General features: G+C 53.0%; 1 protein-coding gene across 1 annotated transcript in view; it reads right to left on the bottom strand.

Annotated features, from left to right (window-relative positions):
• The window catches only part of Tmem132d (transmembrane protein 132D), a 348,355-nt gene extending 322,193 nt beyond the window's left edge, over nt 1-26,162 (bottom strand). Inside the window, 2 exon segments of the mRNA XM_010604286.2 lie at nt 24,544-25,432; nt 26,101-26,162. Of these exon segments, the coding sequence (XP_010602588.1) occupies nt 24,544-25,432; nt 26,101-26,140 (929 nt within the window). The 5' untranslated portion in view covers nt 26,141-26,162.
• Nucleotides 26,163-26,776: the final 614 nt, after the last annotated feature.

A 26,776-nucleotide genomic window follows, 5' to 3' on the forward strand; every position in this document is an offset into this window, starting at 1 on the left:
TAATTGCATGGATCTGAGCCTTTTCTTTCCTTTTTTTGATAAGATTAGCTAAGGGTTTGTCAATTTTATTGATTCTTTCAAAAAACCAGCTCTTTGTTTCATTTATTTTTTGTATCGTTTTCTTAATTTCAATTGCATTGATTTCTGCTCGGATCTTTATAATTTCCTCTCTTGTTCGAGCTTTGGGTTTTTCTTGCTCTTGTTTTTCTAGGAGTCTAAGTTTCATCGTTAAGTTGTTTATTTGAGCCCGCTCTGTTTTCCTAGTGTGGGCATTCAATGTTATGAATTTTCCACGTAGAACTGCTTTCATTGTGTCCCAAAGATTCCTGTATGTTGTATTGGCATTCTCATTTACTGTGACGATTTTTTAAATCCAGTCATCTACCACATATTCGAACCACAAATGTATATTACATAAATATTTTCCTCGACTTTTCAGCAAACTTTATATGGTCATTTTCAGCTGGAAAATTGTTTTTCACTTCCATGGCTTTCGTTGGTGAAGGGATTTACAGGTCAGGGGAGGAGGCAGCCGCAGCCTCCCTGTCCTAGGCTGAGACACTCTGTGGGTTGGCAAAGTCCTCTGTGGCAGAGATGGATTTCATGGTATATATTCCACATTTTTTTGTGCTTAAAAACCCTACATCAAACATAGTAGGAAGCAAGACAATGACAGAAAATAGGCATGGGAGAAACTGACTGACAGAACGAGTTCCAGCGAGGAAGGTGGATCAGGGCAGCACCCACAGAGAAGCGGGCTCCCCCAGGCTCAGCGAGAGGGCACTCGCCAACCTCAGGATGTCCACCTTCCAGGGCACTGCTCTACGCCAGGGCAGTGTTCACGACACTCACCTTTTCAAAATCATATACAAAATAGAAATGATTTATATCAGACACTAGTTGGCACTCCTGTAATAACACACTGCAGAAGCTAAAGCAGGGAGATCACAATTTTGAGGTCAACCTAGACAATTTAGTGAGACCCTATCTTAAAAATAAAAATATGAAGAACTGGGCAGAAAGTTTTCCTAATATGTGCAAGGCCCTGGGTTCAATCCTCAGTACTGCCAAAAAAAAAAAAAAAAACAACAACAACAGCAAAAAAAAACATATTTTTTTCCAGATAAAAGGAGGACTACATTATCATTGGAATTACGATGCATTATTACTGGACATCTTTTCAGATAAAATCATGTTTTTGGTTATGGTTTATAGAGTTGAACCCCATAGACATAGTTTGGTAAATCAGACAAAAGTTCCAGGGGTGCAGGTGCTAACCAGGGAGCAATTAATGATTATTAAATGTCTCCACAGAGGACTGCGGCAAGATCTCTAGGGCAGAACCCTAACTTCCCGCAGCCTGAGGACCCATGGTACAGGAAAGCATCAGCTGTGCTCCCCAGGAACACACAGCATCAAGAGCTGAAGGATGCAAGGGTGGCAGGAGACAGAGGAGGGACGGTGGACAGGGGCGTCTGCCAGTGACGCCCGCAGCCTCCCCAGGCCAGGTGGCTGCCATGGGCAAAGGGGTCCAGACATCCGGCCACTTCCTCAGTGCAGAGAACAGGCACAGAACACCTGCTCACATAGGGCCTTCACTGGCCCTGTGGACGCAGCACTGAAGGACGAGCCAGGGGTCTGGCCTGTGAGAGGGACGGTAGTCTGGGGCCAGTGGCAGGGCAGGGAAAGGCTCCCCAGGACATGCACAGTGGGAGGGTGGCAGGTGGCTACTGAGCTCTGACTCTGAGTGGATTCAGAAGAAAGCCAGAGCCCTGTGGGGTACCACGGCCCCGTGGCATGAGCTCCCAGGTCCCCTCATAGCCTCCTGTCTCCTCCACCCCTCTCCAGCTCTACCCCTGGTTCTCCCTGTCTGTCTCACTGTCCCTCTTTCTGTTTCCTTTTCTCTCTCTTTCTGTTCTCCCCCTTCCAGCTCCAGCTCCTCCTCTTCCTCCCTGCCTCTCCTCCCAGCCATCCCCACCTCTGCACACCCCTTTGCCCTCTGCACCTGCCACCTCCCTCTGCCCCACCCCCACTGGCCACCTCCATCCCTTGCAGATCCTGTCTCACAGTCCTCTGCCAGGAATTTCTCTGTCCCCTCTTCTCTGAGTCCTGGCTGATGCTCCTCGGTGGCCCTTACCAGAAGTATAATTTCCTATAATTTCGGATTTCTGTCACCGGTGTCTGGTTCTGGTTCTGCTCACCATGTCAGCCCAGCACCTGTCACAGAGCACACCATCCAGTGCACCAACAGGTGTCAGGACCAGCTCCTCCAAGGTGCTCCGAGCCACAGACACCGTCCTGAGCCCCTGCCTCCTGCCACATCCATCTGTGCAGCTGTGATGTTCCCAAAGCCTCTCCGCGTGGAAGGCCTACCTGCTAGTGGGTGGGATCTGAGGAACAGAGTAGATGGTAAGGGCTCTAGCCTCATCACTGATTAACCCACTGATGAGTTCATTCACCAGATGTGCTGTTAGGAGGGGGACTCGGATGGATGAAGGTGTCATTGTAGCAAGGCTTTGAAGGGCCCATCTTATCCTGTCCTTTCTTTTCTGTCTCTGACTCTCCCTTGCTCTCTTCGTCCTACCTTCCATGAAGTGAGGGGCTTCCTCCACCACACCCTTCCACCATGATGTTCCTGCCTGGTTGTCAGCCAACCATAGACTGCACCCTCTGAAACCGTGAGTCACATAAACCATTTCCTCCTTTCGGTTGTGTATACTGGATATTTGGTCCCAACAGCATAAAAGCTCACTAATGCAGTCACCTCGCTACCACTGGGGCTTGGAGACGGTAATCTACTTGCACTAAGCCCTATGCATGGAAATGCAAAGGCAAGGATTCAGCCCAGAGCTACCTGTCATCAGGACCTTGCTTTCTGTTCCTGGGCACATCCCCTCCAGATGTGGATGCTTCTGGATAAGGAAGGCAGAGAGCTCTGCGCAGCCCCCAGGAGTCACCCAAGTCTGTGAGGTGAGGTCCTGTGGCATGTAAAGGGCAGGAAGCCACACCAGTGATCCACCAAAAGCACAAGCGGTGAGGACCCAGGATCCTGGCAGACAATGGGAGGCACAGTGAGAGGTGGCACAGGGAAAGCTGAATACTAACAATGCTCAGCACCACAGAGAATTACTGAGGAAGGTTCTGAACATGCAAAATGAGGGATTCATTTCCTCCCCTACTCAGAAGAGCAGTCGTTCTCCAGGAGTGGAGGAGAGGGCGGGGAGGAGGGGCCCAGTCAATGCCGCCTGGCAAGCAGCTGACAAAGTCAGGACTGGGAAGGGGTCACTGGAGGCAGAAGAAGATGTCAGGTCTGGCGAGGCCTCGCCTCCTGGTCACACGAAGTCCTCACTCCTAAGAGCTGTGGGTGGCATCTGTGTTTTCGCTACCAGCCAGACGGAGTGGGCCAGCCTTTGGCATCCTAAAGAAGGACCACTAGAGATTCTTTTTCTGACTTCCACCTTAAAAAACATTACGGTGAACTGAAAACTCACAACTGTACATTTTATGGGCACAAGGTGACGTCACGATTTAGAGATGTCATGTGGCCGAATTAAGTCAAGCTGGCAATGCACCCATCACCTCAGATACTTGAATCTTGTGATGAGGGCATTCATGATTTGATCTCTTAGCAATTCTGAGATGTATAACACACAGTTGTCGGTGCTGACCGTAGCACAGTGGTCGATTCCTCAGCATCTCTCAACATGAACAGACCAGGATGATGGGGCACAGGCACAGGGTGGAGTACTATGCACCCCGTTAGAGGGAAGGGATTCCATGCCTTTGCCAGTGCGGTGGAAATGGAGAGGAGCTGTGGGTGAAGTGAGAGAAGGCAGGTGCACAAAGATGAATGCAACACATTCCCACTTCCATGTGAAACAGAAAAAGACCTAGTTAAGGGCTTGTGTGTCACACGTACCACTCAAATATCTAAGACTGCTGATTCCCACACACACAGCAGTGGCAGCACCCCAAAGAGCAAGCGAGAGCAGAAGCGAGCTGCAGGGAGATGCTCACTGGGGCTGTTCCGACCAGTGTGCTCTCCAGGAAAACGGCCGCCAGTGACAGCAGATCACTTGTGAAGGACTATTAGAGGGTGCTGAAATCAGAATTAGGAATATAGCTCAGCACCCACGCAGTGCAGATATACAAACAGAAAAGCCGACCCTGAGCCTGTGTGTGGACAACCACGTTCAGTTACGAAGTCATGCTCTGCAGAGAAGACGGAACAAAGGCAGCATCTCCTCGGCTGAATGGCAGGGCAGGGGCTTCCATTTTCTCTTAAAACTCTTCAAAAACAAGGAAGAAGTATGGTACTCAGCTCCCATGAGAGCAGCCCTCTGTTCAATCCCCACTGTGACCCCGTTCTCCCCTCTTCTTGCAGAATCGGGTCCACTTCCGGGCTCAGCTTTAGAGACTCTGTGGCATCTCCAGCCCCCGTTTTTGCCTCCTGTCCCCTCCCACTGGGTCCACCCTCTGGGTCACCGGCTCACAGGCAAGACTCTGCTGGAGACATTCCTGGCCCCCCTCGCCCCCAAGCTTGCTCTTGTCCTCCGCCGTGGAACAGCCAAGCATCAGAGAAGATCTTAAGACCTTCTCCTGCGCCACCATCGAAGCACAGCGCCTCCCTCTGCTCTCTTCCTGTGGTCCCTGCCTCCTGCAGCACCGCCCCAGACTGCCTCTTGAGGAGCAGGCGACATCATCCCGTTTCAGCCACTGGACCAGTGCACCCATTCCTCCATTGTCTGTGCAACTTTCTCTTCACTCTGCTCGTTGCCCTGCCCACCCTGAGCGGGTCACAAGCTCATCTGCAGACAGGGCACGGGCACAGAGCCCACTGTGCGAGGACCTGCGAAGGCAGACAGGGTCGTCTCCGAAGTCAAGGGCTGTCAATTTGGATTCACTCTTCTGGCTCTTTGGGAACTTACAGACCCCCAAAAGACACCTCCCCAGCCAGGATAAGTGTGATGGATGGAGGAGAGGCTGCAAACATGCTGGCCAGGGGCTGTCAGAGCCCATCGCACTGGCCATCCATCTCCTGCTCACTGCCGGCTGACAGCGCTGGTGCCACGTTTTATCTGCTCTCCACCAACAAGGCCCTAATGTGCCCTCCGGGCCCCGAGGAGCATGGGAAAGTACATGGGGCCAGAGGCAGCTGCTGCCCCAAAGCTGCAAATTACCCAGCCCAAAGCGGCTCAGGCAATGACTTTCGAGACTTGGCTCCCACATAAGTTAATAGAGCAATATTAAAAAGAAAAAAACAGCAAAACTTTCTCTCCCAAGAGCTCTCTATGTTGTCGAGGAAGCAATGGAGCCTGGCCGAGATGCCTGGGAGTCTCAGAATGCATTATATTCAGGAAGTTGTGAGTCTCTATGCTTGGTGCCCTCCCTGTCCCCAACCTGGTACACAGCAGGTGCTCGAGAATTGCCCAGAAAGGCATGGATTTTAAAAGGCTCTGACTTTAGTGGCTTCTGTTCTGGTACAGTCTCGGTATGCAGTGTCCTCAGTCTGAGGTGCTCAAAGGTGAGACTTGGGGGAAGTGATGGATCGTGAGGGTTCAAACCTCATCAGTGGATTAATTCCCTCCTATGTTCATAAGTGAGTAGGTTTATTAGGAGGTGGATGAAGCACGACAAAGGATAGTGGCTTTGAGGTGCCCCTGAGCCCTTTCTCTCAGACTCTTGCCCTTCTCCCCTCTGCTTCCTGGCCACCGTGAGGTGAGCAGCTTTCCTCCGCTGGGCCCTTCCACCATCATGCTCCTGCCTTGCCTCAGGCCTGAAAACAATAGGGCAAAATGACCATGGGTGGAGACAGGGAGCCAAAATAAAGCTTTTGTCCTTTAAGCTGTTTTCCCCAAGATCTTTTTTCATGGCAATAGAAAGGTGACTCAGCATCTTCAGAGTTAGAATTCCACCTTAACCTTGAAAATTACCCTAATGAATTTATAGCACTTTTTGAACTTCACTAAATTATTTGTGTGATCAATCATTCTGTGCCTAAATTAAAATGTCAGGGAAGAGGAAACCAAACTCCTGGTATGCCTGAGTTTCAGTAACTCATTTACAAATGTAGGTTGAAAGTTTTTGCCTGGTACAAACAGCAGTATTGTATTTGCCACCTGAGAACTCTCTGGGCTTGCACATTAGAGTTAAAAGAGGGTTTTTTCCCCTTTAAAATTTGCCTTATTCTTTTATTAACACCTAAGAGATTACAAAAATAAATACTTTTTAGTTACTAATCTCTGCTTTGCAATTTTCTTAATGAAAACCACTATGCTGCCTTGGGGAACTAAAAATCAAGTTTATATATGAAATTCTACCTTCTAGAATTCTTATTCCAGTTCTTTATTGAGGAGCAAGTTTTTGAACAAACTACAACCATAATAGCACACTTTCCCACGGTCACTGCATCAGTGCCAGCTACACACATGTAACACACCCCTGTTTATAAAGACGACTCCCCCTGCAAATGCTGACCGGGGGCCGCCCACCTCTCTCTCCATCCCAGCACCCACGTCCTCTGCTGCGCTGACCACAAACCCTCCCTGACATGCCTGACTCCGGTGAGATCTTCAGGAATAAACAGGCTAAGCAACCAGGCTGTTTTTCTCAATCAACAGAAGGCAGTCTCCTCAGTGCTGAGAAGTCCAGGATTGTCTCCACCCCTAAGCAGACTGTCTTTGACTCAATCATGAACATCTCACCCCAGATTCCTGAGCCCCTTCCGTCCCTACATAAGCCGCACTCCTTTCCCAGTTATTGCTAACATCTCTCTCCTGGTGTGAGCCATCCTCTCACAGATGAACTCTCTCCCAGCTGCTGCTCTCTCTAACAATGTCAGCCCATCCACATATGGATTTAACAAATGGCTTTTCCCAGCTAGCTGTTAGACTCTATCCCCAATTTTAGTCCCTGATGTTCGTCTCTGTTCACTGGAATAAACTTTTCTTTGAAAAGCCCGTTTAAATGAGTGATTTCGGGTGCACGGTCTATAACACTCCCTGCCTTCCCTCTCCCTCTCTTTCTCTGGCTCTTCCTTCTTTCCATTAGATCTGAAATCTGTAAGGATCCCTGCTGGTGCCCTTACAAGGGTAAATACTCTGCACAAATCAAACCGAATGGCAGTTACTTGCAGAGCAGTGGAGACACCAGAAGAAGGGTCCGTGAGTCCTCTGGAGGGGGCAGAACACCGATCCCACCTCACCCAGCCCAGCTGGGGAGAACCGTCATGTGCAGGCCACGCGGCTGCTCTTGATTGGATGGTGGAGCTTCATTACTTGGAGAGAAAGCAGGAGTTCAGTGATCATGTGAGGCAAAGACGACAAATACTGGAAGGAGTTGTTTGTCTACGCCAACTTTTGCCCAGTAGCTGGGTCTGATGGGTCCCGGACATTTTCCGACGAGACGAGCAAGTAATTTTGTACATATGCCGAGTGTGTGTGTGTGTGTGTGTGTGTGTGTGTGTGTGCGCACGCGCATGCATGCGCATGCACGTTTGACAGAGAGAAAAGGATGGAGCGAAAGACAGAGACAGAGGCAAAACAGCAGTCGAAGCCAAGATGAAGCGAGACCAGCTGGGGCCAGGAGCCCAGGCAGAATCGCCTGCTCTTCATCTGGAAAGGACTTTCTTGGTCTGTTTTGTGTCGGTCTGCAACCACCAGAAGTGTCTGGACCATGTGAAAGCTATCAGGGGAGGGGCCTGCACGTCCAGGAGTTACCACCACATCCGGTGTCAGTGCTGAAGGAGGTGAGGTGGGCAAGGTGGGTGTGGCCACGAAACCCAGTTGCAGTTCTTAGAACGATGCTTGAGGTGAACCTGCCCCCACGCAGGGCTGAGCAGGGCCTGCCCCATCGTCTTAGGGTCAGAAAGGGACAGATGGAAATGAAGGCAGCGTGCCGAGCCGTGTTAACAAGGTCTGTGTGTGCTGACAGCAGGTCCCTGAGGCGCTACGATGCTACAGTCCAGCCACCCCTTGGGAGCCAGGCTGAAGGACCCAGCCACCGCCCTGTGCCGTGCTCCCCTCCCTTGTCCTATGGCCCTGAGTCGGTCCACGCGGCACTGTGCTTTTCCTCTGCTCTCTGAGATGCAAACCTTTCCAAAGCCCGCACCCTTGGGAAGGTGTGCTTCCCAAGGACAGTGTGCTCTGGCTGGAAGGCACCAGTGTGGAGCGAGTGCCACAGTCCAGTGGGGGCCCACGTGGGAGCCACATCCCCTCAGTACAGCAGCGCCCACCCTGGGAACCTGCGCTGTCCAGTCCACAAAGCGATGGTGTGTGGCTCCCCCTGTGGGTCAGGGACCGAGCTCGGGCCTCTCCCCGCTGCTCAGCCTGGAGCTCTGCCTTCCTCACAGTCACTCCCTTGGGTGTGGTGTGCTTGTTGCCTGCGTTCCCGCCCCGATGCCCATAGCAGACTCACGTGCTGAGGGTTATCACAGGGCCACCTCAGAGAGGCCCGGAGTTCTGAGGGCCACGGGATCGAGGGCCACACTCCACAGGACCCCACAGGTGAGATGAGGCACGTGCACCACTGCTCAGCCCTCATGCTGATTCACGTCCCTCACTGCGAATGCTGATGTTCGCCTGGTCCCATCTGCAAAGTCTGAGGCTAAGAGGTCAGTGTGCACCACGAGGCCTGTGTGCACACACCGAGAGCCCTCCATCAGCCCTGCCCACCAGCTTGCCTCTTCTCCTTTCCAGTCTGCCACCAAATGGCCGGAAGGTGTGGAGAGAGGCTTCGTGACACCACTCACAGAGATGTCACAGTGACCGCCTGGGACAAAGGGAGCAGTTAAGAATCTGAGCGGTCCCTTCCCCCATCATACGGATGTCAGCAGAGGGCAGAGTCTCCACAAAACGGCTCCCGTGACCTTGTGTCCATCAGTGTGATTCAAACAGTGACTGTCACCTTAGCCCAATTAAGAGCCTCGCAGGTGAGTGCAGTGGCTCTGAGCGTGGCCACGGGTTGTCCAGCGACGAGTGGCATTTGGGCCAACAAACGGAAGGGGAGGGCTGGCTCTGAGGGTGGGGATGGCAGCCCACGGCTCACAGCCCACATGAAAGGCCAAGGAAGGAGGGAGTTGCTGGGCCTGCACATCCTTTGGGGCTCCTGCTGCCTCCCTGGGTCCTGGCAGCAGCGACCCCAGGGAACTTCCAGGCTTCAGGCTCGGGCGTCTGCACTTGCTTCTTTGTTCCGTGGCTCTGGCTCCTGGGTCCTCCACTCTGGCATGTGGTTCTACCTCTGCCCTGTGAGCCCACCTAATAAACGCCCCTGTGTAGTTCTACACACAACTGCCTGCTACCACTGCTCCTCTGGCCCTCACCAACCCCAACAAACTGCACCCCGACCTGGGAGTCCCACTGTTCCCTTCCTGAACTCCACCAAGCTGCCAGTTTCCAGGATGCAGCAGGGCAGTCAATGCGGCCTGCACGGGAGGGGACAAAGAAACCCCAGGTTTCATGGGAAGCTAGGCTGGCTGCTCACTGCCTGACAAGTCACGTCCGGCCTTGGCCCGAGTACTGGGAGGCACCTAGGTGAGGGGGCTCTGCCCCTTCTGTCCAGTCACCAACATCATTCCAAAACAGAGGGCGAAGCAAACTGCCACTGGCAGCTTAAAATCCAACGTCTTTCGGCTGTGGCAGGGAAAGCGTCCCCAGCACAGACGAGATGAGCGTGACCCAGGCTCCCACGCTGCTCCTTGTGATAAGCAGCCGCTGTCACTGGGTCCCTAAAAGGTGATTGGCATGAGCCGTCCACTCCGCGCTCCCACCTGGAACACAAGCACCACTGAGGGGAGACCTGGACCACACAGAGAGAGGGGGTTCAGACACCAACAGCAACGCCGAGGGAGTGAGGACATCGCCTCCCCCAGGGCCTGGGTGGAAAGTCGGCAGAAAGGGCTTCTGCTCCAGCCTGCCTCTAGTCTGTGAGGGGTCCTTAAATTTGAGAGAGCAAAATGAGAAGCATTTAAAACGCAGTTCCATGTGACCAGCTGGGCGGCAGGTGCCCTCTTGGACCCATGGGGAGCTGCCCCAGGGTATCCTGCAGGCCCCGTGCACACAGCCCACCCTGTGATGCTGCCCTGGTGTGAGGCGGCCTCGGGGTCCTCGCCAGCACCCTTTACCGCACTTTGGGCAATGGTCAAGTATCCGTCTCATGATCTCTATGACAAAGTGGGTCCAGAAGTCTGGCTTGAAAGTCCTTTTATTCAAAGTGAATTTTTCTTCATTTTTTTGAAGACTCTCAAGGTTTAGAATAAGTGAATCAGGAAGCTGAGGGAGTCATTTGCCTTTACTAAATATCTATTCTGAAGAAAGCTGCTACGTGTTATAGACATGAAACTGCTGTGCATCAAATGCCCCAGAATGCTACGTGTGTGTGTGTGTGTGTGTGTGTGTGTGCGTGTGTGTGTGTGTGTGTGTAGAACTTCTGATCCAGGTGCCTGCCCTGTGTGGCCCAGTCTCTCTTCCTATGACTGCCTCTGGCTGTCTCAGTGGCTGCAGGGTGCTTGCCCTTCCTGCACAGCTCCCCTGCCATCTCCTCCTCACTCAGAGAATAGCTCAGATCCCCTCCTCCTGTCTGCATCTTCCCGACATTGCTACCCAGGGCATAACAGTTGCTGGGAAAGGAACCCCAAAACCCCAATTAAGGTGTGGGTCAGGTCTTGGGGACCCAGGAAGAGCCCAAAAGTCAAGTCCTGTGCCTCCCTCTCCCACCAGGACACAGACTTCACAGTCCCCAGGGAAGGGGTTACCGCAATGCAGTCAGCACCCATCATGCCTCCACCCCTTCGTCACCCTCTGCCCACCTGTGGGCTGCTCCCAGAGGCTCTGCCTGTGCATCTGACCCTTCCCAGATCCCAGAGCACAGGAATAAGCAGCAAGGCTCTTGGAGGGGCTGGGCACGGGTGCGAATCCGTAGCAGGGAAGGCTGTACTGCCTGGGTGCACCCATGATGCTCACTGAAGTCCCGGGCCATCTGAGGTCTCCAGGATCCCCCAGAGGGACACACGGGAGCTGCCCCTGTCTGGCACGGCTGGCTCCACCCGAACGAGCTCGGATGGGCAATCCCTGTGTTCAGTGGCAGCCTTGTGGCTGAGGGACCAACTTGGGGCTCCCGGCCAGCTCTCACCACAGCCCCGAGGCCTGCCCCACTCACCCCTTGTGCTGAGGGCCGAGACACTATTCTCGGACTGAACCATGCACGTGTCCACTGAGCTCATTTTGTGGCTCACTGAGCTGCGTCAGATATAAGAAGTCTCCGAGTACAAAGGAGTCTGCCAAGACTGGCCAGTTGCCACCTCCGAGCAGGCAGGAGATCCTGTGGCTCAAGGGGCAAGGGCCAGCGGTGCTGCACCCGGCATGGTAATGTAGTCCAGAGCGGTTTCTGCTGTCTGGGAGGGAAGGAAAGGGTGGAGGCCAGAGGAGCCCTGGAGCTGAGCGCTTTCCTCGGTCTTTGAACGTTACACAGAAATGCACCAGCTCCTCACCAACGAAACCATACAGCCCTGAACTCTGCTTCTCCTGGCTGCTGAAACGAGCTCACCAGGTCCCCAGGGAGAGGCGAAGGGCCCTGGGGGACAGAGGGACCTCCCTAGGGTCAGCGCTGAGGTCGGCCAGCTGCACCGTCACGTCCGTATGCCCGCGCTTCACTGACACGGTCTGTGGCTTCTGTGGGCGGGGCATCAAGCGAGTGGAGCATGCAGTGGACAAAGCCGCACACAACACACAACCTCAGTCCACTCAGACGTGCAACAGGGCGTGACGCCCTAAGTTGGTAAAAGAAGGGCTAAATTAAGGCCTGAAAGTGAAAGAGCTGCAGAAGGTGACAAAAGGTATTATTCCCTGTTTGCAAAAGCAAAGGGAAAAAATATGGATTTGGAAGCTTTTAGTAAAAATTTTTGGAAACATTTCTGACATTTTCTCATTGGGCTGAAGAGTCACTGAAAACATCTCTTGGCAAAAGAGAGAGAAAACAAAGAAAAGGTAAATATGGAGAGGACACATAAACTATTGCTTCATATTTCAACCAGAGAGGACGGAAGAGTGAAAATGCAGAGCTAGAGGCAGAGGGCACATGTGAAACACGCTTCTGTGTGGGACTTGTGCTAGTTGCCAGGGAGGAGAAGCACCAAGTAAATAAAACTCAGAACCTGGTGCTCTCACACCCTCAATATCTCCGCACCCTGGGGCACGCGCTGCCCACATCCAGGGAGAGTTCTGTGCATGGGGCGAGCTCCCTGGAGGAGCAGCAAGAAGGCTGCAGGTGGGAGAGGAGGCTGTGAGAAGATGAGGGAGGTGGCCAGGTGGGTGGAGGGGCTGGGCGGGGAACCCCAGGGAAAGGCGCTGTACCCAGGGCTGCACCAAAAGGGCGCTCCTGGAAGAGCGGGGAAGGCCCCGGACTGGCAATTTCAGAGAAATGGTGGCTCATCCGAACTGGACAAGAGAACCAGTGAGATGTAAAGGGGGGACGATTTGTCTTCCTTCAAATCGAAGTCCTGGGGAACAGCATGAAGGCCTGGGGCTGTGGTCTGACGAGCACCCTGAGGCAGGTGTTCAGCCCCAGCCAGTGGCGCTCCTGGGATCTCTGGGAGGTGAGAACTGGTGAGAGGTTGGTTCCTGGGGGTTGTGCATGAGAGGCGACACTGGGACCCTCCCTTCCCTCTCTCTGCTTCCAGACACCATGATGTTCAGCCCCAACACAGAGTCACAGTGGAGCCAAGTCACCATGGCCCAGAGCCTCTGAAGCCATGAGCCCAGTAAATCCTTCTACCTTTGAAGCTGGTTCTCTGAGGTGCGTTGTCACCACAGAAAGCTGACTGACGCATGTGTGGAAGGCTAGGGTCTGCCCCCACGATGCCCACTGCACGGTGAGGACATGCCCTGCAATGCACATGAGTGATGGAGTGGAAGACGGACTTACCTGCCCTCCCTCTGAAGGCCAAGTCTAGGTCAGGCAGGGAGAGAGACCGCCAGGCCCCCAGCCAGAACCATCCCTCCTGAGCACCCGGCCAGGCCCCCACGTCCTCTGAGGAGCCGCAGGCACCAGGCCAAAGTAGTGGCATTTCCAGGACTGAGAAACCTTCCTCTGGACCCTCCACACACGTGTGCAGCAGTGGCTGGGAACGAACGAGGTCAGAGCTGTGAAGACAGAGCTTCACCCTCGGGAGGCTCCCGTGCACCCGGACGCGGCATGGGCACCATGTGCCCAGGGCTGGGCCAGATCCCGAGGTTTAGGGGCTGCTGTGTTACCTCCCCACCTACAACAAGAGAAGATCGTGGCCTAGAGACCAAGTAACCAGAGCCTGTAAGAGGCGGAAAGAGACCGTGGGGTTGGGGAGAGTTAGTGTGGCCGGCGGAAACAGACACAGGTAAGATTCGCACCGCGTCATTGCACACAAGTGAATTCATCCATCCAAATGCATCTTGAGCTCTCAAACTTTACACGCTCACACAGCACGTATGTTTGGCTAAATGAGTGCATACGATGTGACTGGTGTAGTGGACAGTCTACTAGTTTTACACCTGTGTGGATTTGTGTGAATTTGTGTAACCACCACCACCATCAGAGCAGTTTCGTCGCCAGCATCCCCTCTGTAATGGGAACCTCTGCGGCCCCCTCAGCCCCAGCGAGCCAGGTCCCAGACTCCATTCTGACTCCCAGCACGTCCCGTAAACGGGATCACACCAGACACAGCTTCTCCCACTAAGCGCACGGCCTTGATAGAGGGTCAGGAAAGCGTGCGGTGGCAGAGGCCAATGATCCCACACTGCCAGAGGCTAATGCCTGCAAGGCCTGTGCTGCCTTCTGGGATCCAGGATCCCACTCTCTACCTCCACAGGGTTGGGAAATTTCAGTAATAAACACATTGTCTTCTGTTTCTTCTGACCTGTGCGTCAGCAACTGGAAGACCGGAAGGGAGTGCTGCCTGACAGGAGTCCAAGGAAACAGTGGCCCTGGAACGGAGGGACAGTGCAGCCCTAGCTGTGCTCCTGATGCCCTGGGCAGGGCCCAGCCAGACAGGTGCAGGCAGGTTGTAGTCCAGAAGCAGGGGTCAGAGGGCTGGGCACTGTGCTTGTGGCACCCTGGCCTGACTGTCAGGATCCCACAGCTGCCTGTGTGGGGGTCCAGGGCTAGGCCCACGTCACCTGTAAAATCAGCCTCAGGTTCTCTCTTTACCAACCTGGGAGGCCTTTGAGGGGCTGACTCAAGGCCAGGAGGGACAGAGATAAGCCAGAGACTCCTCAGAACAGGCCTCCGCTGAACAAGAGGTTCTGCCTCCTTCTCAAGGTGACACGGGCCTGCATGGGCAGGGACCTCATTCTGGGCATGGGACAGTCGCCCGCAGCTCAGCTGGCAGACACCTGCAGCTGGCAGTCCTGCTGTGACAGTGAATGTGGAAACCACTGCTCCTGGCCTTCTCCGTTGCACCTGTCTGGGATGCAAGCCCCTGAGCCTTCCTCGCTGTGACACAGGCAAGAGTTTGAAAAGTGGAATTCTAAGAAATCACTCTCAAACCTGTGGGAAAAGGCATAGGTGCTAATTTTGGAGGCACCAAAGGCTCATAATCAGCCCTGGAAAGGACACATTTTCTGAGCGCCATGCCTGAAATCCTGGCAGGCTCGAGATGTCACTTCTGGCAAGAAGAATGGATATATTCTCCTCAAAGTGATGCTTTTCTTGCCCTCAGGTTTTACACTGATAGAAATTACCAGAAATGTCATTTTCTTCTAAGAATACATGGTGAGTCTCCTCACACCAGATACATCCAAAGGCCTCTTTATCCAAGAAATAACACCCATGGCAGCAAAATACTGTCTTATTTGTATAATTATTGGGTTTAAATAGATTTGGAGGTAAAACTCTCACTGCACAGCCAGGAAAAGCAGCAACCTCAAGACACGTTTTGCAATCCTCATGCACATGATGGGGAAGAAAGGGACCAGCGTCCCACTTAGGACACATTCGGCACAGTGTGGACACAGAGAAGAAGGCGCTGCTAGAGGCCACCTTTCAGGACAAGACTGACGGTGCAGAGGTGGAAAACACCAGCTGGGGAAATTGCTGGAAAAACATGGCAGAGTCTGAGAGGCACAGCCATCAGCAAGCGAAGGACAGCCCTACGACAGCCCTAGGACAGTCCTATTTCCCTGCTGCAGCCCTGCCTGGGAGGTGCCCATGGTCTCTGGTCATGGATTTTGGCCTTGGACAAATTGTTCACTCTGTAAAGTCGTGCCAGGAGCCCCCAGGAGACGGACCTGTGCTGCATGGGGGACACACAGGGCAGGAAAGGTCCCCACCCACACGCATTCTCAGGGGAAGAGACAATGAGCAGAGCACAGCAAGTTGTGGGAAGGAGAGGGGGCCCCACAGGGCTGTCAGGCTCCCTGAGCCTCATCTCAGCCCCTCGAGTGCATGCCCAGGCCGCTGGGTATCTGCAACACAGTCTGTTCAGTCTTATTGCAGTGACTCCACGGTTCGTTCACCATGACTCCAGAGTTCTGCCCTGGCCCCAGCTGGTCTGACAGAAATATCAACCCTATAAACATCTCTCCATGACCACATGCAGTTTGCAGATCAGCTAAGGTCTGCTGTTTCCCAGGAAACTCTCCCCACTGCTACCAATCAGGACCACGCGGGAACTGCACCTACAATGCAGCTCTGGTGTGCCAGAGCACTGAGCAAGGGACAGGCGAGCAGCCACTGGGCAACCCAGACTGGAGTGCACATCCTGGGTGAGCACAGAAGAAGTCCTGCATCCCAGGGCAGGGACAGAGCCAGGACAGCAGCCCCCACAGCCACAGGTGCTGGGCCCACAGCGCCTGCTGCTGGTGGGGTGTGGATCCCCTAGGGAGCTGGCAGTGGTGACCATGGATCAAGAGGAGCCCAGGCCTTCCCTGTGCCCAGGTGTGGGGGTCAACTGGGGTCCCTGGCCAGCCAGGCACCTCCCATGCCGGGAGTCACAACTGCAGGCAGAGGTGCCACCCACAGCGCTGCAGGCCAGCAGGAAGCCACAGGCCCGTGTATGGGCTCATGGGCCTGCTCTTGCCTCCCACCACCAAGTAGGACTTCCCTTTCATCCCCAGCTACCTGTTTATATTGTTCTTTCACCAGCAGCCTGAGCCTCGGCATCTGACCATGCCACCCTTACACACATGTGGACGTAGCGTGTCAGTGGGGGACAGCCCTGCCCCACGGGCTGATCTGGGTGGCCGGCTGTTTTCTGGAGGGCCCAAGGCAGGCTCACCCCAGGGCCCAGCCCCTGACCGCAGAGCTCACCTGTTCCTCTTCTGCCCAGGTGGCCCCTGGAGGCAGGTGCAGGTGGGTGGCCGAGCTTCTCATGACAGCCATCTACAGGTCATGCCACTGTCTCCTTCCCAGGAAGCCAGGCCCCAAGGCCAGTTCGAGAGGGGGACTGGCTAGGACCAGGCCACATCCTAGGCAGGACAGTGATCTCCCCCTACACGGGGCTGCAAGGCACCCAGCTGACCTGTGACACACACACCTCCATGCTAGCCGGCTTCCCCCCATCTATGTTGACAGTGTTTTCAATGTTCTTTAAACATCGATTCCCTGTCATGCTTTCAAAGTTGGCAGTGGGAGAAGAGACAGACCTGGCTTCACTCTGCCTTCTTCTACCGAAGATGCTGGTGAGATGAAGCCCTAGTTCTCGAGGAAATGCCTCCCGCACATCCCTGCATGCGTTCCTGCCTCGGTTCACTCTATAGCTGATGTCACAGCTAAGCAGCCCTGCATGTGCCCATCAGCCCCCTTTCAAAACATACTGACGCTGCTTATTTGCCCCCAAGGCCCCTGGGCAATGAGGGTCACACAGGACCGACCACACCTTGCTCTGTGTCTCTTTCTGTGTGGTCGAGGAGCAGATACGGAGAGGCTGCACTGTGGGGTGCTGTTGCCATGGGGGCCTCCTGCAGGTGTGAAGGTCAGCTCAAGGTGAGGATGTGAGCATCAAAGACAGGAACTGGGTGCCAAGAGCCCGGCTGCAAAACACCGGTGTGCACAACCCTAAAATAACAACACGACCACACTGAATGCAAAATGCTCCTCGGGCTGAAGGGAACCGGCCACAGCAGCGGGACTGGGCCCCAAGGCTGAAGGAGACGGGACAGGTCCTCGGGAGCGGTGCCACCTGACAAGCCACATCCCTCACACTAGCATGGGAGGAAGAACACTGTGCCTCTGTCCCCAGAGCCCTCGGCTGTCTCCGCACACGAGATACACCACACAGGGTCCGGGGAGCCCCACTGCCAGCCTCGGGACAGGCCCTCCCGCTCGTCCCTCCTGGCTCCCTGCAGGCGACACATGAGGCAGGAGACAACTACCCTCTCCAGTGTGTCCACGTCCGTTCCTGAGGAACTCCCAGGACACAGACAGCAGGGCAGCTGGCCACAGTGCCATGCGCCTCTCGGGAGGTCTCAGTGAACGTTTCACAGCACCAGAACAGCAAGGTCTAGGGACACCGCCCAGGGCACAGCGTGCAGCCAGGGAAGAAGCTGTGGCTCCGATGTGCCCAGTCCCGCCCTCTGGGGGTCAATGCCATTTCCTCGGCTGGCAGTGGGGGTGCTGGTCACATGGAGTACCCCGCAGTGGACACCCCTCACATTCCACCCAAGGGCAGCCTGGGCTCCTGGAAGAGGCCGGGCAGCAGTGGAGACAGCTTCCTGGGGAAGCCGCCGGCTCCCCACGGCCTGGCCCGTCCCAGCACAGTGTTGCTGTGAAAGGGTCCCAGCTCGCACGGCAGACGGTCCTGGCCAGCCCCACACCCTCCCGGTCCTCCCACGCATGCTGGCTCCCATCGCTGCCACTGGATTCTCATTTTGTTCAAACTGATTCAAACTGTTTTGTGTTTCTGTAGCTCCCAACCAGAGCCTTAGGAAACGCTTTTCTCTCCTGGTCAGCCCTGAGATGTGCACAGCTTGGACATCTTCATTCCTATCTTGGAAAGTAAAAGGCTGGGAAAACCAAAAAGTCAGTTTCCCTGAACTCGCTGGAGAATGCAGCTTGTCCCAAGAACTCCTCTTTCCCCAAGTCTGAGAGAGACACATCCAGGGAAGGAGGGAATGAAGGCAAAGCACAGTATTTTCTTTTTCTCAATTGACCCAAAGATACCATTTGTTTTGATGACAATAGAGACAAGAAATCACATCCAGGTTTCCAGGGACAGCAGGGAGGAATTGGGAAGACTCTGTTCCAAGTTACCTGTACTATATGTGAGGCTACAGTGCTACACAAAGCTGGACGTGGATTAGTGAAAAACGAGTATGGAAATATTAGAGAAGCAGCTGATTTTCAGAGTTTAATTGATATGCTAAGAGAGGAGATAAAATGGAAGTATAGAAAATACTAAAACCAGAAAAGGTAGAAAAAGGAGACAAAGAACAAACATCAGAAAAGTTAAAAGTATGATCAACACTAACTGAACGAGGGTTCACATCATTCTTTAAATGTTAATGGACCAAACACACTGGTTGAAGGGAAGAGATCATCAAAATGGGTTAAAAGCAAGATTTAATGGAAACTCACCTTAACTACAGAGACTTCCAGGGCAACACAGATGGGCTGGAGACAGCCACACCATGCTAACCATCATCAGGGTTTTTATTAATTTCAGAAAAAGCACATCTCAGAACAAGGACAATTTTTGGGGGTGAAGAGGACATTGCATAATGTTACAAGGGTTAGTTACCTAGGAAGGTATAACAGTCTTAGGTGTTCATGCTTCTAATAAATACACACAAAAATATGGGCAAAAATCACCACTACAACAGACAAACCCACTATTATTGATGGAGACATAACATTTCTCCATCAGTAATCAATAGATCGCACAGGCAGGAAATCGGTAAGTATATGGATGACCTGTAGTACTAATGTGTGCCATTCTGCAGGACAGAATGCACATTTTATTATGCTCACACCAGCACTTACCAAGGAAGAAAACAGTCTGGGTCATACACCTGACATTTAAAAGAATAAAACTCAGATGAAGCATATGCTCAGCCCAAGATAGTAATTAAACAAGTAGTCAGTGCTAAAAAATGGTAAGTCTAATAAATATTTGTAGATTAAGGACTACAAGTTAAATAGCACATAAGCCAAAGAGGAACTCTCAAGAGATATTTAAATGTCTTAAACTAAATTAAAATGAAAAGATAACATCAAGATCTGTGGTCTCAGGAAAGGAACACTCACAGGTACTCACAGGTACATGGAGAGCATATATGAGAAAGAGGAGAGATGGAAAAATTATAGGCTAATCTAAAATCAATGGCTTTCATCTTGGTAGCCTAGAAAAATAAAGAGCAAATGGTACCCTAAAGCAAGCAGAAGAAAGTAAATAATACATATTAGAGGCAAGAACCATGAAATCAATAACAAGAAAACAATAGAAAAAACCCTCAAGTCTAAAAGCTGGTTCTCTGGAATGGGGGATTCAGTAGATAACCCTCTCCCCAGGACAGCAGCAGGCTGGACAGGAAGCACAGCTCCCACAGCGACTGCAGGCGTCAAACTACGACTGATCCAGCAGCTTTGAAAAACAACATTTTTACTTTTTCCTTGTGGTACGGGTGAATGTGGTAAATAAAATAATGCGGTACACTGCAAAGTTGCTAAGGATAAGTTTCAAAAGTTCTCACCGTGAAAAACGATGAGCGTTTGGGTGGTAGATAGGTTGATTAGGCTCCGATAATTACTCCACGTTACATTCCTCGATCACAGCGCCACTTTGCACTCTACAGAAATATTTCCATGATCTGTCATCTCACAATAAGAAGTGGGATTCATATAAATATCAGAAGCACAGGAAAAGCAAAAAGAGAGACACAACAGACAACTTGATGACAACCCATCTTACAACTCTGATAAAATGGACTGAATCACCCAGGGACACCAAATAGAAAACTCACAAGAGAAACAGGCACCCAAAGAGTTCTACTAGAGAAACAGTAAATAATCAACAACTGCCCCAAAGAGAAACCCCACGCCCAGACAGAGTTACTGGTGAAAGCTTCCGTACATTTAAGAAAGAAATAATTTTATTTCTGCACTCTGTTCCTCAAAATAGGAGCAGAGAGAAGTCATTCTAACCAGGACACCAGAACCACACAAAGAAATTACAGGGGAAGAAACAAAATGAAACAAACCGGTTGGTGTGTCTCATTACAATGGGCACGAAGTCCTCCAGAAGGGACCAGGAAGCGGTACCCAACAGTAACAGAAAGGAGTCAAACACCACAAAGAAGAGGAATTTATTTCAGGCTGGAAGACTGGCTTCACGTCCAAATATCCACCAGAGTAATTCATATCAATAAGCGACAGGAGAAAAATGTAATCACATAAACTGGCACAGGAAAAACTTTACAAACCCAACAACAAGCTACGACTTAAAGAAAAAGAAAATAAATAACCTCTCAGCAAATGATAAGTGAAGGAGAGGCTTCTCAGTTCGATGAATATATAAAAAAGTAGTGAGAAACAAGATGTTTTCTCTGTGATCAGGAAGGGGCAAGATATACACACACATGCGTGCACACACTTCCTTCCACAATGGACCACGGCCAACTGAAAGAGCTCTGCTAGCCAAAGGAAAATGTGAGCAACAAAATAAAATAATAGTGGATTACAACCCAAAGTATATAACATAAATACCCAGCTGCCTGCCTTGAAAAACATAAATAATCAATGTTGTTGAATAAGTTAGTGAGGGAAATAAACAAACATCACTTACGGATTCCCAGTGGCCCGCATGACCCTTCTCCCAGGGACAGGGTGGCCCTCCCTGGGATGAGAGCTGCGGAGAGCACTTCCTCCCACTCAGGACCATTAGGGGCGGGTCCTCGGCCACCAGGGGGATGGCACCCAGCACCCAGCCAGGCCACAGTGTCAACATGGCCGGGCTGTAGGTACTGGTGACAGGAAGAGTGGAAAGGACAGAAGATCCCAGCCGAGCACAGGCCCCAGACACTGGCCTGGGAGCTGCAGACAGCCCGGCCATCAGGAGCTCCTCTCTGCAGTCCCAGCAAGAACACACAGGAGGCAGATGCCCAAGCGTCATGTGGATTTCTGTGCAGGACCCTCCAAGGGTGTGCTCCAGTGCTGACACCGCTCTGTGTGCTGGCTTTGACTTACAAAAACGAACCCAGCCAAGCCACATTCAGACGATCGCCATTCAAGTTTAGAAGTTCAAAGTCCGTCTAAGACCATCACATCGCTCCCCAAAGCTCAAAAGTCCTCCACAGTGACACCAGGCATCCTCTGATGCCCTTCCCACCTGCCCAAACTCACTCTGGCCCTGTGACGGATTTGCACCCCACCCCTTCCTCTCTCCTCTATGAGTCAAATCTCATCTTCACAAGTAAGCCTCCCTCAGGGTGACCTGTTCTCTGAGCTGTCTCAAACCTGATCTCAGTGCTCAACAAACCCCTGGACATCACACACTTAGAAAGGAAGTGGCCCCGCCAGGGGCACCCACTCCTCACCAAGCAACACCACCATTTCTTCCACTCAGCAGAGCTGCCAGTGCCCCCACTCTGATTTCACAAAAGCCACGGCTCACCTGAGCTTTGTGCTGCCACGCCAGGCCCCACCTGAACTCTCCGAGCTCTTGGGAGATGGAGCTAATGCTGCACAGACCCTGGGCTCCAGCCTCGGTTCCTATCTGAGGACCAGAATTCCTTTGGAGTGGAAGAACGGGCCGAAGCTCTAGACAAAGAACCGCTCGAGTGCTCGTCTTCCCCAGACCAGGGCCGGGTGATCAGAGACCCGGGATCCTTTGAGCTCCACACTCTGTGGGCGAGGGGCGCTGTGGGCAGTGTGAGCTGTTCCCTTGAAGGTAAACCCGCTCTGAATTTAAAAGGGGTTCTCAGAGGTCTAAGGAATGAAAGTGTTGTTTGCCTCTTCAAATTTTTGCTCAGAAGACAGGAGCAGCAGGACAGAAGAGGATTTAGAGGATGACAAACAGCCCCAGACGGGTTTTCTTGTTCTCAAAGGGACACACACGCAGAGCTATTTTTTAAAAACCATCTTTTCTTGTAACTTGGCTCCTGCAGCAGAGCCACCCTCCCAAGCCCTGAATGCCCAGTGTGGTGTCCCCGAGATCACAGGCCCTTGGATAAGATCCAGGGAGCGTTGTGGGACTGGGCTGGCCACCACCAACCAGAAACCCAGACTTCAGGGGCAGCCTCGGAGCTGGCTCTGGACCACGGACAGCTCCCTCTAGAGGAGCCTGGCTTGGTCTGTGCTCCATCCTCCAGGGCCACAGCCTGTGGGCAAGGAGCCTGGGCCAGCTGTGTCAGCCCTGCCTTGCAACAACCCAGACTGAGAGTCACACTCACAGAGAAAAGCACCGGGCCACTCTGTGGTCCTCCGGGTCATTTACAGCAGGCGGCCAGCACAGGCAGGCCCATGCTCATTCCAAATATCTGGAAGCCAGGCTATGCTGGTGTCAAACTGACTTCTTCTGGAAAGATCTGCAGTTTGATTATTTTCCAATTATGGGAATTCAAACTACTAATAATATTGCCAGGTCTAAATTTACTTCCAGCTGTCTTCCAAAACAGCTAAGATTCATTCCCAATTGGAGCGCTTTAAGGACACAACAAGCTTCCAGTTAATGCATGCTCTAAGAAACAGTGCCCCTCTGCCCAAGGTTGAAGAGTCATGAGATGTCAACCTCATCATTACCCAGAAACCAGACTCTGTGCCTTCGCTGACGTTTAACCCACAAGTTTTGCAGTGCCAAACTTGCCCCCAGCTCTCTCTGACTTCTCACTGACAAACTCTGGATGAACACTCCTTTGCTCTTCATCAGTGCTGCCCCTCCTGGCTTTGACGCAGCCCCCAAAGGCAGATGGTTCCGTGCATTTGCCATGAATCTGCCCAGGCTGAGCTCCTGGGAAAGCAGGTTTCCTGGGTTCTGTACTGGGTGTTTCTGGAGGATGCTGCCTTTGGACCATGGTGCATCTATTTCCTGTTCCCAGAAAGTGGTGGGATGAGAAAGTTTTAGTGAAGCTCAGCACCACACAAACTGTTTCCAAACCCGGCCGGATGTGTTGCTCATCCCCTGGGAGCCACAGCTTCTGGATGCTGGTTTTCACCCAGGTCCAGGCCCTCGACCGTCACTGGTCGTGAACACGAAGGCAGTGGATAAGAGGGGAGGTACAGACAACGTTTGCTTATGCAGAACCTTGGGTTTCTAGGCATGGTTTCTCTGCAGAAGCAGCCAACTGCTCGAAGAATGTTACAGAAGTCTGTCCAACCTGGAAAAGCAGAATGCACAGCTCGCAGACCGCTGGAGGACCTGCGAGCAGATGCAACATGTTCCAATTTCCAGAGTGGGACAGGACGCGCTTTCAAAGGCTCAGTCCGCAGATGTGTCCATGGGCCCTACATTTCCAGCTAATCAGGGGCGCATCCAGCCTTGCCAGAGGGCTTTCCTCACCAGCCTGAGCTGAGCGCAATCACAGATTAGTGTTGTTCATTAGTGTCTGCTTCTTAGTTAAAATGAGAGAGGAATTCTGAATACTGGGTCACAGTCGACAAGCCCTACACATGTAAGGCACAAGCGAAGTATGACTCTTGTCCTCAGAGCCACCTGCCCCTTCACAAAGCATAAAGGAAGCAGCAGGACAAAATCAGCTGCATCTGTGCAACCCATATTGAGGGGGATGAGAGAACAGATCGGTATGGGATGAGCTTTTAAAATTCACACGTAAAATGTGTCTGGCATGCACACCTATTTTCAGGGGTAGCAACACAATTTTTATTGTGTTGCACTGCGGTTAGACTGTTGTGCTGTACGCAGTGTTAGGACATTCTCAGTCAAGCAAGAATGCTTTCCTAAATAGCTGTTAGACTCAAACTTACTGCATTTAAAATAAAACTATTTAATGGAAATGCAATCACACCAAGGCAAATACCTCCTCTCATATATTATATTCCAAGGAGAAATATAGAATATGCTTTCTCAAGCACACAGTTCTTATTTTAAATGCCTTGTCTTTGGGATATTCTTATGTAATGTAAGATATTCGAGAAGTTCTACTCCATATTCTTTGCTCTTTGTGCTCTTTTATTTTTATAACACTAAACTCTATTTCCAGGGAGAAGTAACACAGTAACTTTGAGGTCGGTACAACATTCTACTTAGCGCTCGCATGTTCAGAATAGATTCGAAGTTGGAAACCCATCTTCTCTGCCCTCTCTGAGGACTGCTGCAATCTTGTCTGCAGTCTCACTGCCAATGGGAAGCAGGCAACTCCCCAGAGCTGGGAGGCAAGCTGGGCAGCCCAAAACTTGTGGGTTAAACGTTAGCGAAGGCACAGGGATCACAAGCATCCCCACCTGCTCTGAGGTGTCTGGGGAATCTGTGAACACAAGTATTTTCACAACCAAACTGCCAGCCCAGGAAGATGGAGCTGGCCTATGTGTGGCCCTGGGAATGGAGAAGGGGAGATTTTGCAGGTGGGTCCTGTAGTGCCGCCCGCCTGGCACAGGTGCCCCAGGCTGCCGCCAGGGCCGGCTTACCTCAGCGTGAAGCGGTCCTCCGTGCAGTTTCTGGAGACGGAGACAGGGAAAGTCAACACATCACCCTGGTGAGCCGTCTTGGGGACGTAGTGCACGGCGACGTTGCTGTCCAGGCGCAGCTCCTTCAGGGCTGGGCTGCTGTGGGTCTGGTAGAGGTAGACGCTCCCAATTCTGTGCAAGGGTGGCCCGGACTCCTCGATGTCACTGTGACCCGTCCGCACGCTGCTGCTCCCCCATGGGTCCTCCTGGGAGCAGTCCCCATGCACGTCCCCGGGCTGCACGGAGTAGTACAGCTCCACGGGGCTCCCCTCTGGCTGCTCCGCCGGCTTCCTCCTTCCAGCCACCACCGTCGGAGGGCCGAACCAGCTGGCCAGAAGCTCCAGCTCTGCCACACACAGCCCCAGGGCCCCGCCCAGCTGGCAGCTGCCCTGCACCTGGCGAGTCTCCCGGAAGGCGAAGACACGCAGGCAGGGCAGCCTCTCCGTGGGCCGCGGCTCATCCCAGGCCCGGCCCAGCAGGTGGAAGAGGACCTGCACCTTGGGGCGGCTCGGGTAGATCTTGTCGCGCAGGATGGAGGCCTTCAGCTTCCAATTCAGGGAGAACGTGTTGGTGAAGCCGAAGGGGTTGGTGGGCAGCATCAGGTCCTGCGGCACCACCTGCTCGATGGAGAAGGGCCCATAGCTGGCATTGAGCGCCGGCAGCTGCTTGGTTTTATAGATGAGGAAGGATTCAACCCTGGACTGCAGGCTGGAGTTGCGCATGATGTCCTGATTGGCCTCCTTCAGGAAGAAGGACACGTCAGCATTGTTGATGTGGTAGGTGACCGGGAGGTAGGTGGGCAGCAGGGAGAACCTCTGGATGCTCTCAAGGATGCCCCGGCTCTCGGTTACTGTCAAGAGGCAAGGGGAGTTCGGGGTCAGTATCTCTGGGCTGCCGCCCTACCCCGGGCTCCCCAGAGCCCCTTCCTGACCCTGACCAGCGCCCCAGCCCTGCGCCAGTGACGCCCTTCTTCACCCACCATCCCCCGTGCTCACCTACCCACTGCTATGGAACACAGGCGCCAAGTACAGGGTGAGCATCTGTGTAGAAGAAATGAACGCCACTAATGTAAGCAGGAAACCTGGTCTTCCAGGGTCACCCAAAGTCCAAGTTCAGCACGCAAGAAAAGAACACTCAAATGCAAGTCTCTTTAAATGCGTGGTAACAGGCAGTGTCTGCCAGGGGTTAAAGAAGGGACAGGTGAGCACCCAAAAGGTGCTCTCACCTACTGCCCACAAAGGGGCCTCAGAGCCAGCCCAGCGAAGCCTCCCACACGGCCCAGGGAGGGTTGGGATCCCACCGACGCAGGGCGCACATGTGGCCTGCACAGATGCCTGGCCAGGGAAGGGCAGGGAATGGGGCCAGGAAGCCAGAGCTGGCCAGCGCTTCCTGTGGAGCTGGGCGCTGGGCAGCGGTGGCTCTGGAAGGGCATGTGGGGAAGGCCCCCAAGGCGACAGCTGCACTCGCCACACCAGTCACCCGGGACAGCCTCTCCCTCCCCCATCCTGTCGCACCCACCTCCCATGCAAACTGTGCTGTTGCTGATGGACAGAAACATCTTTCTCTGTTGCTCACTGAGCCAGTCCTTCCCGCAATGGAGGAAAGAAAAGGGATCCAAAACGTTATTTTTATAGTTTGCCTTACATTGTGTAAGAAAAACACAGACAGAGGAATTGCATAACGCAAAGGACCAATTTAACCGGGTTTAGAAATGGAAGCCGTGGTGGTGGGCGCTCACATTCCCGGCAGAGTTCCATGGAGGGCGGCACCGGTGCCCGGCTGCCCTGGCGGCCTGTGCCATCCACTCCAACGGCCTCACAGTCGCCACCCCGCATCCGGACCTCTCAGCTCGTGCCGGGAGCACAGAGACAGCAAAGGACTGAGGCTGGGTCAGGTTCCCGGTACAGCTTGCAGGCAGCCAGAGAGTCTTGGGGCCTCGCCCTCCAGGGCTCGGACACTGCAGGTGCTCAGCTAGACAGAAGCCAGTGTGACAGGCACGTGTGCTCCCGGGTTGGGCACTGCTCCAAGTGGTGACATCTCTCAAGCCAATGTCGTTACCTAGCACAGGGCAGCTGAGCCACAGTGGGATGGCAAAGGCACATGTGCCCATGGCGAGCAGTTCTGATGGACCTGCAGCAGCTGCAAAAGGCACAGCCTTCAGGGTCCGGACTTCCACTTCCACAACACAACTGTG

Source organism: Fukomys damarensis, unplaced genomic scaffold, assembly GCF_012274545.1.
Source record: "Fukomys damarensis isolate Sample0158 unplaced genomic scaffold, DMR_v1.0_HiC HiC_scaffold_12, whole genome shotgun sequence".
In the NCBI taxonomy this organism is placed as follows: domain Eukaryota; kingdom Metazoa; phylum Chordata; class Mammalia; order Rodentia; family Bathyergidae; genus Fukomys; species Fukomys damarensis.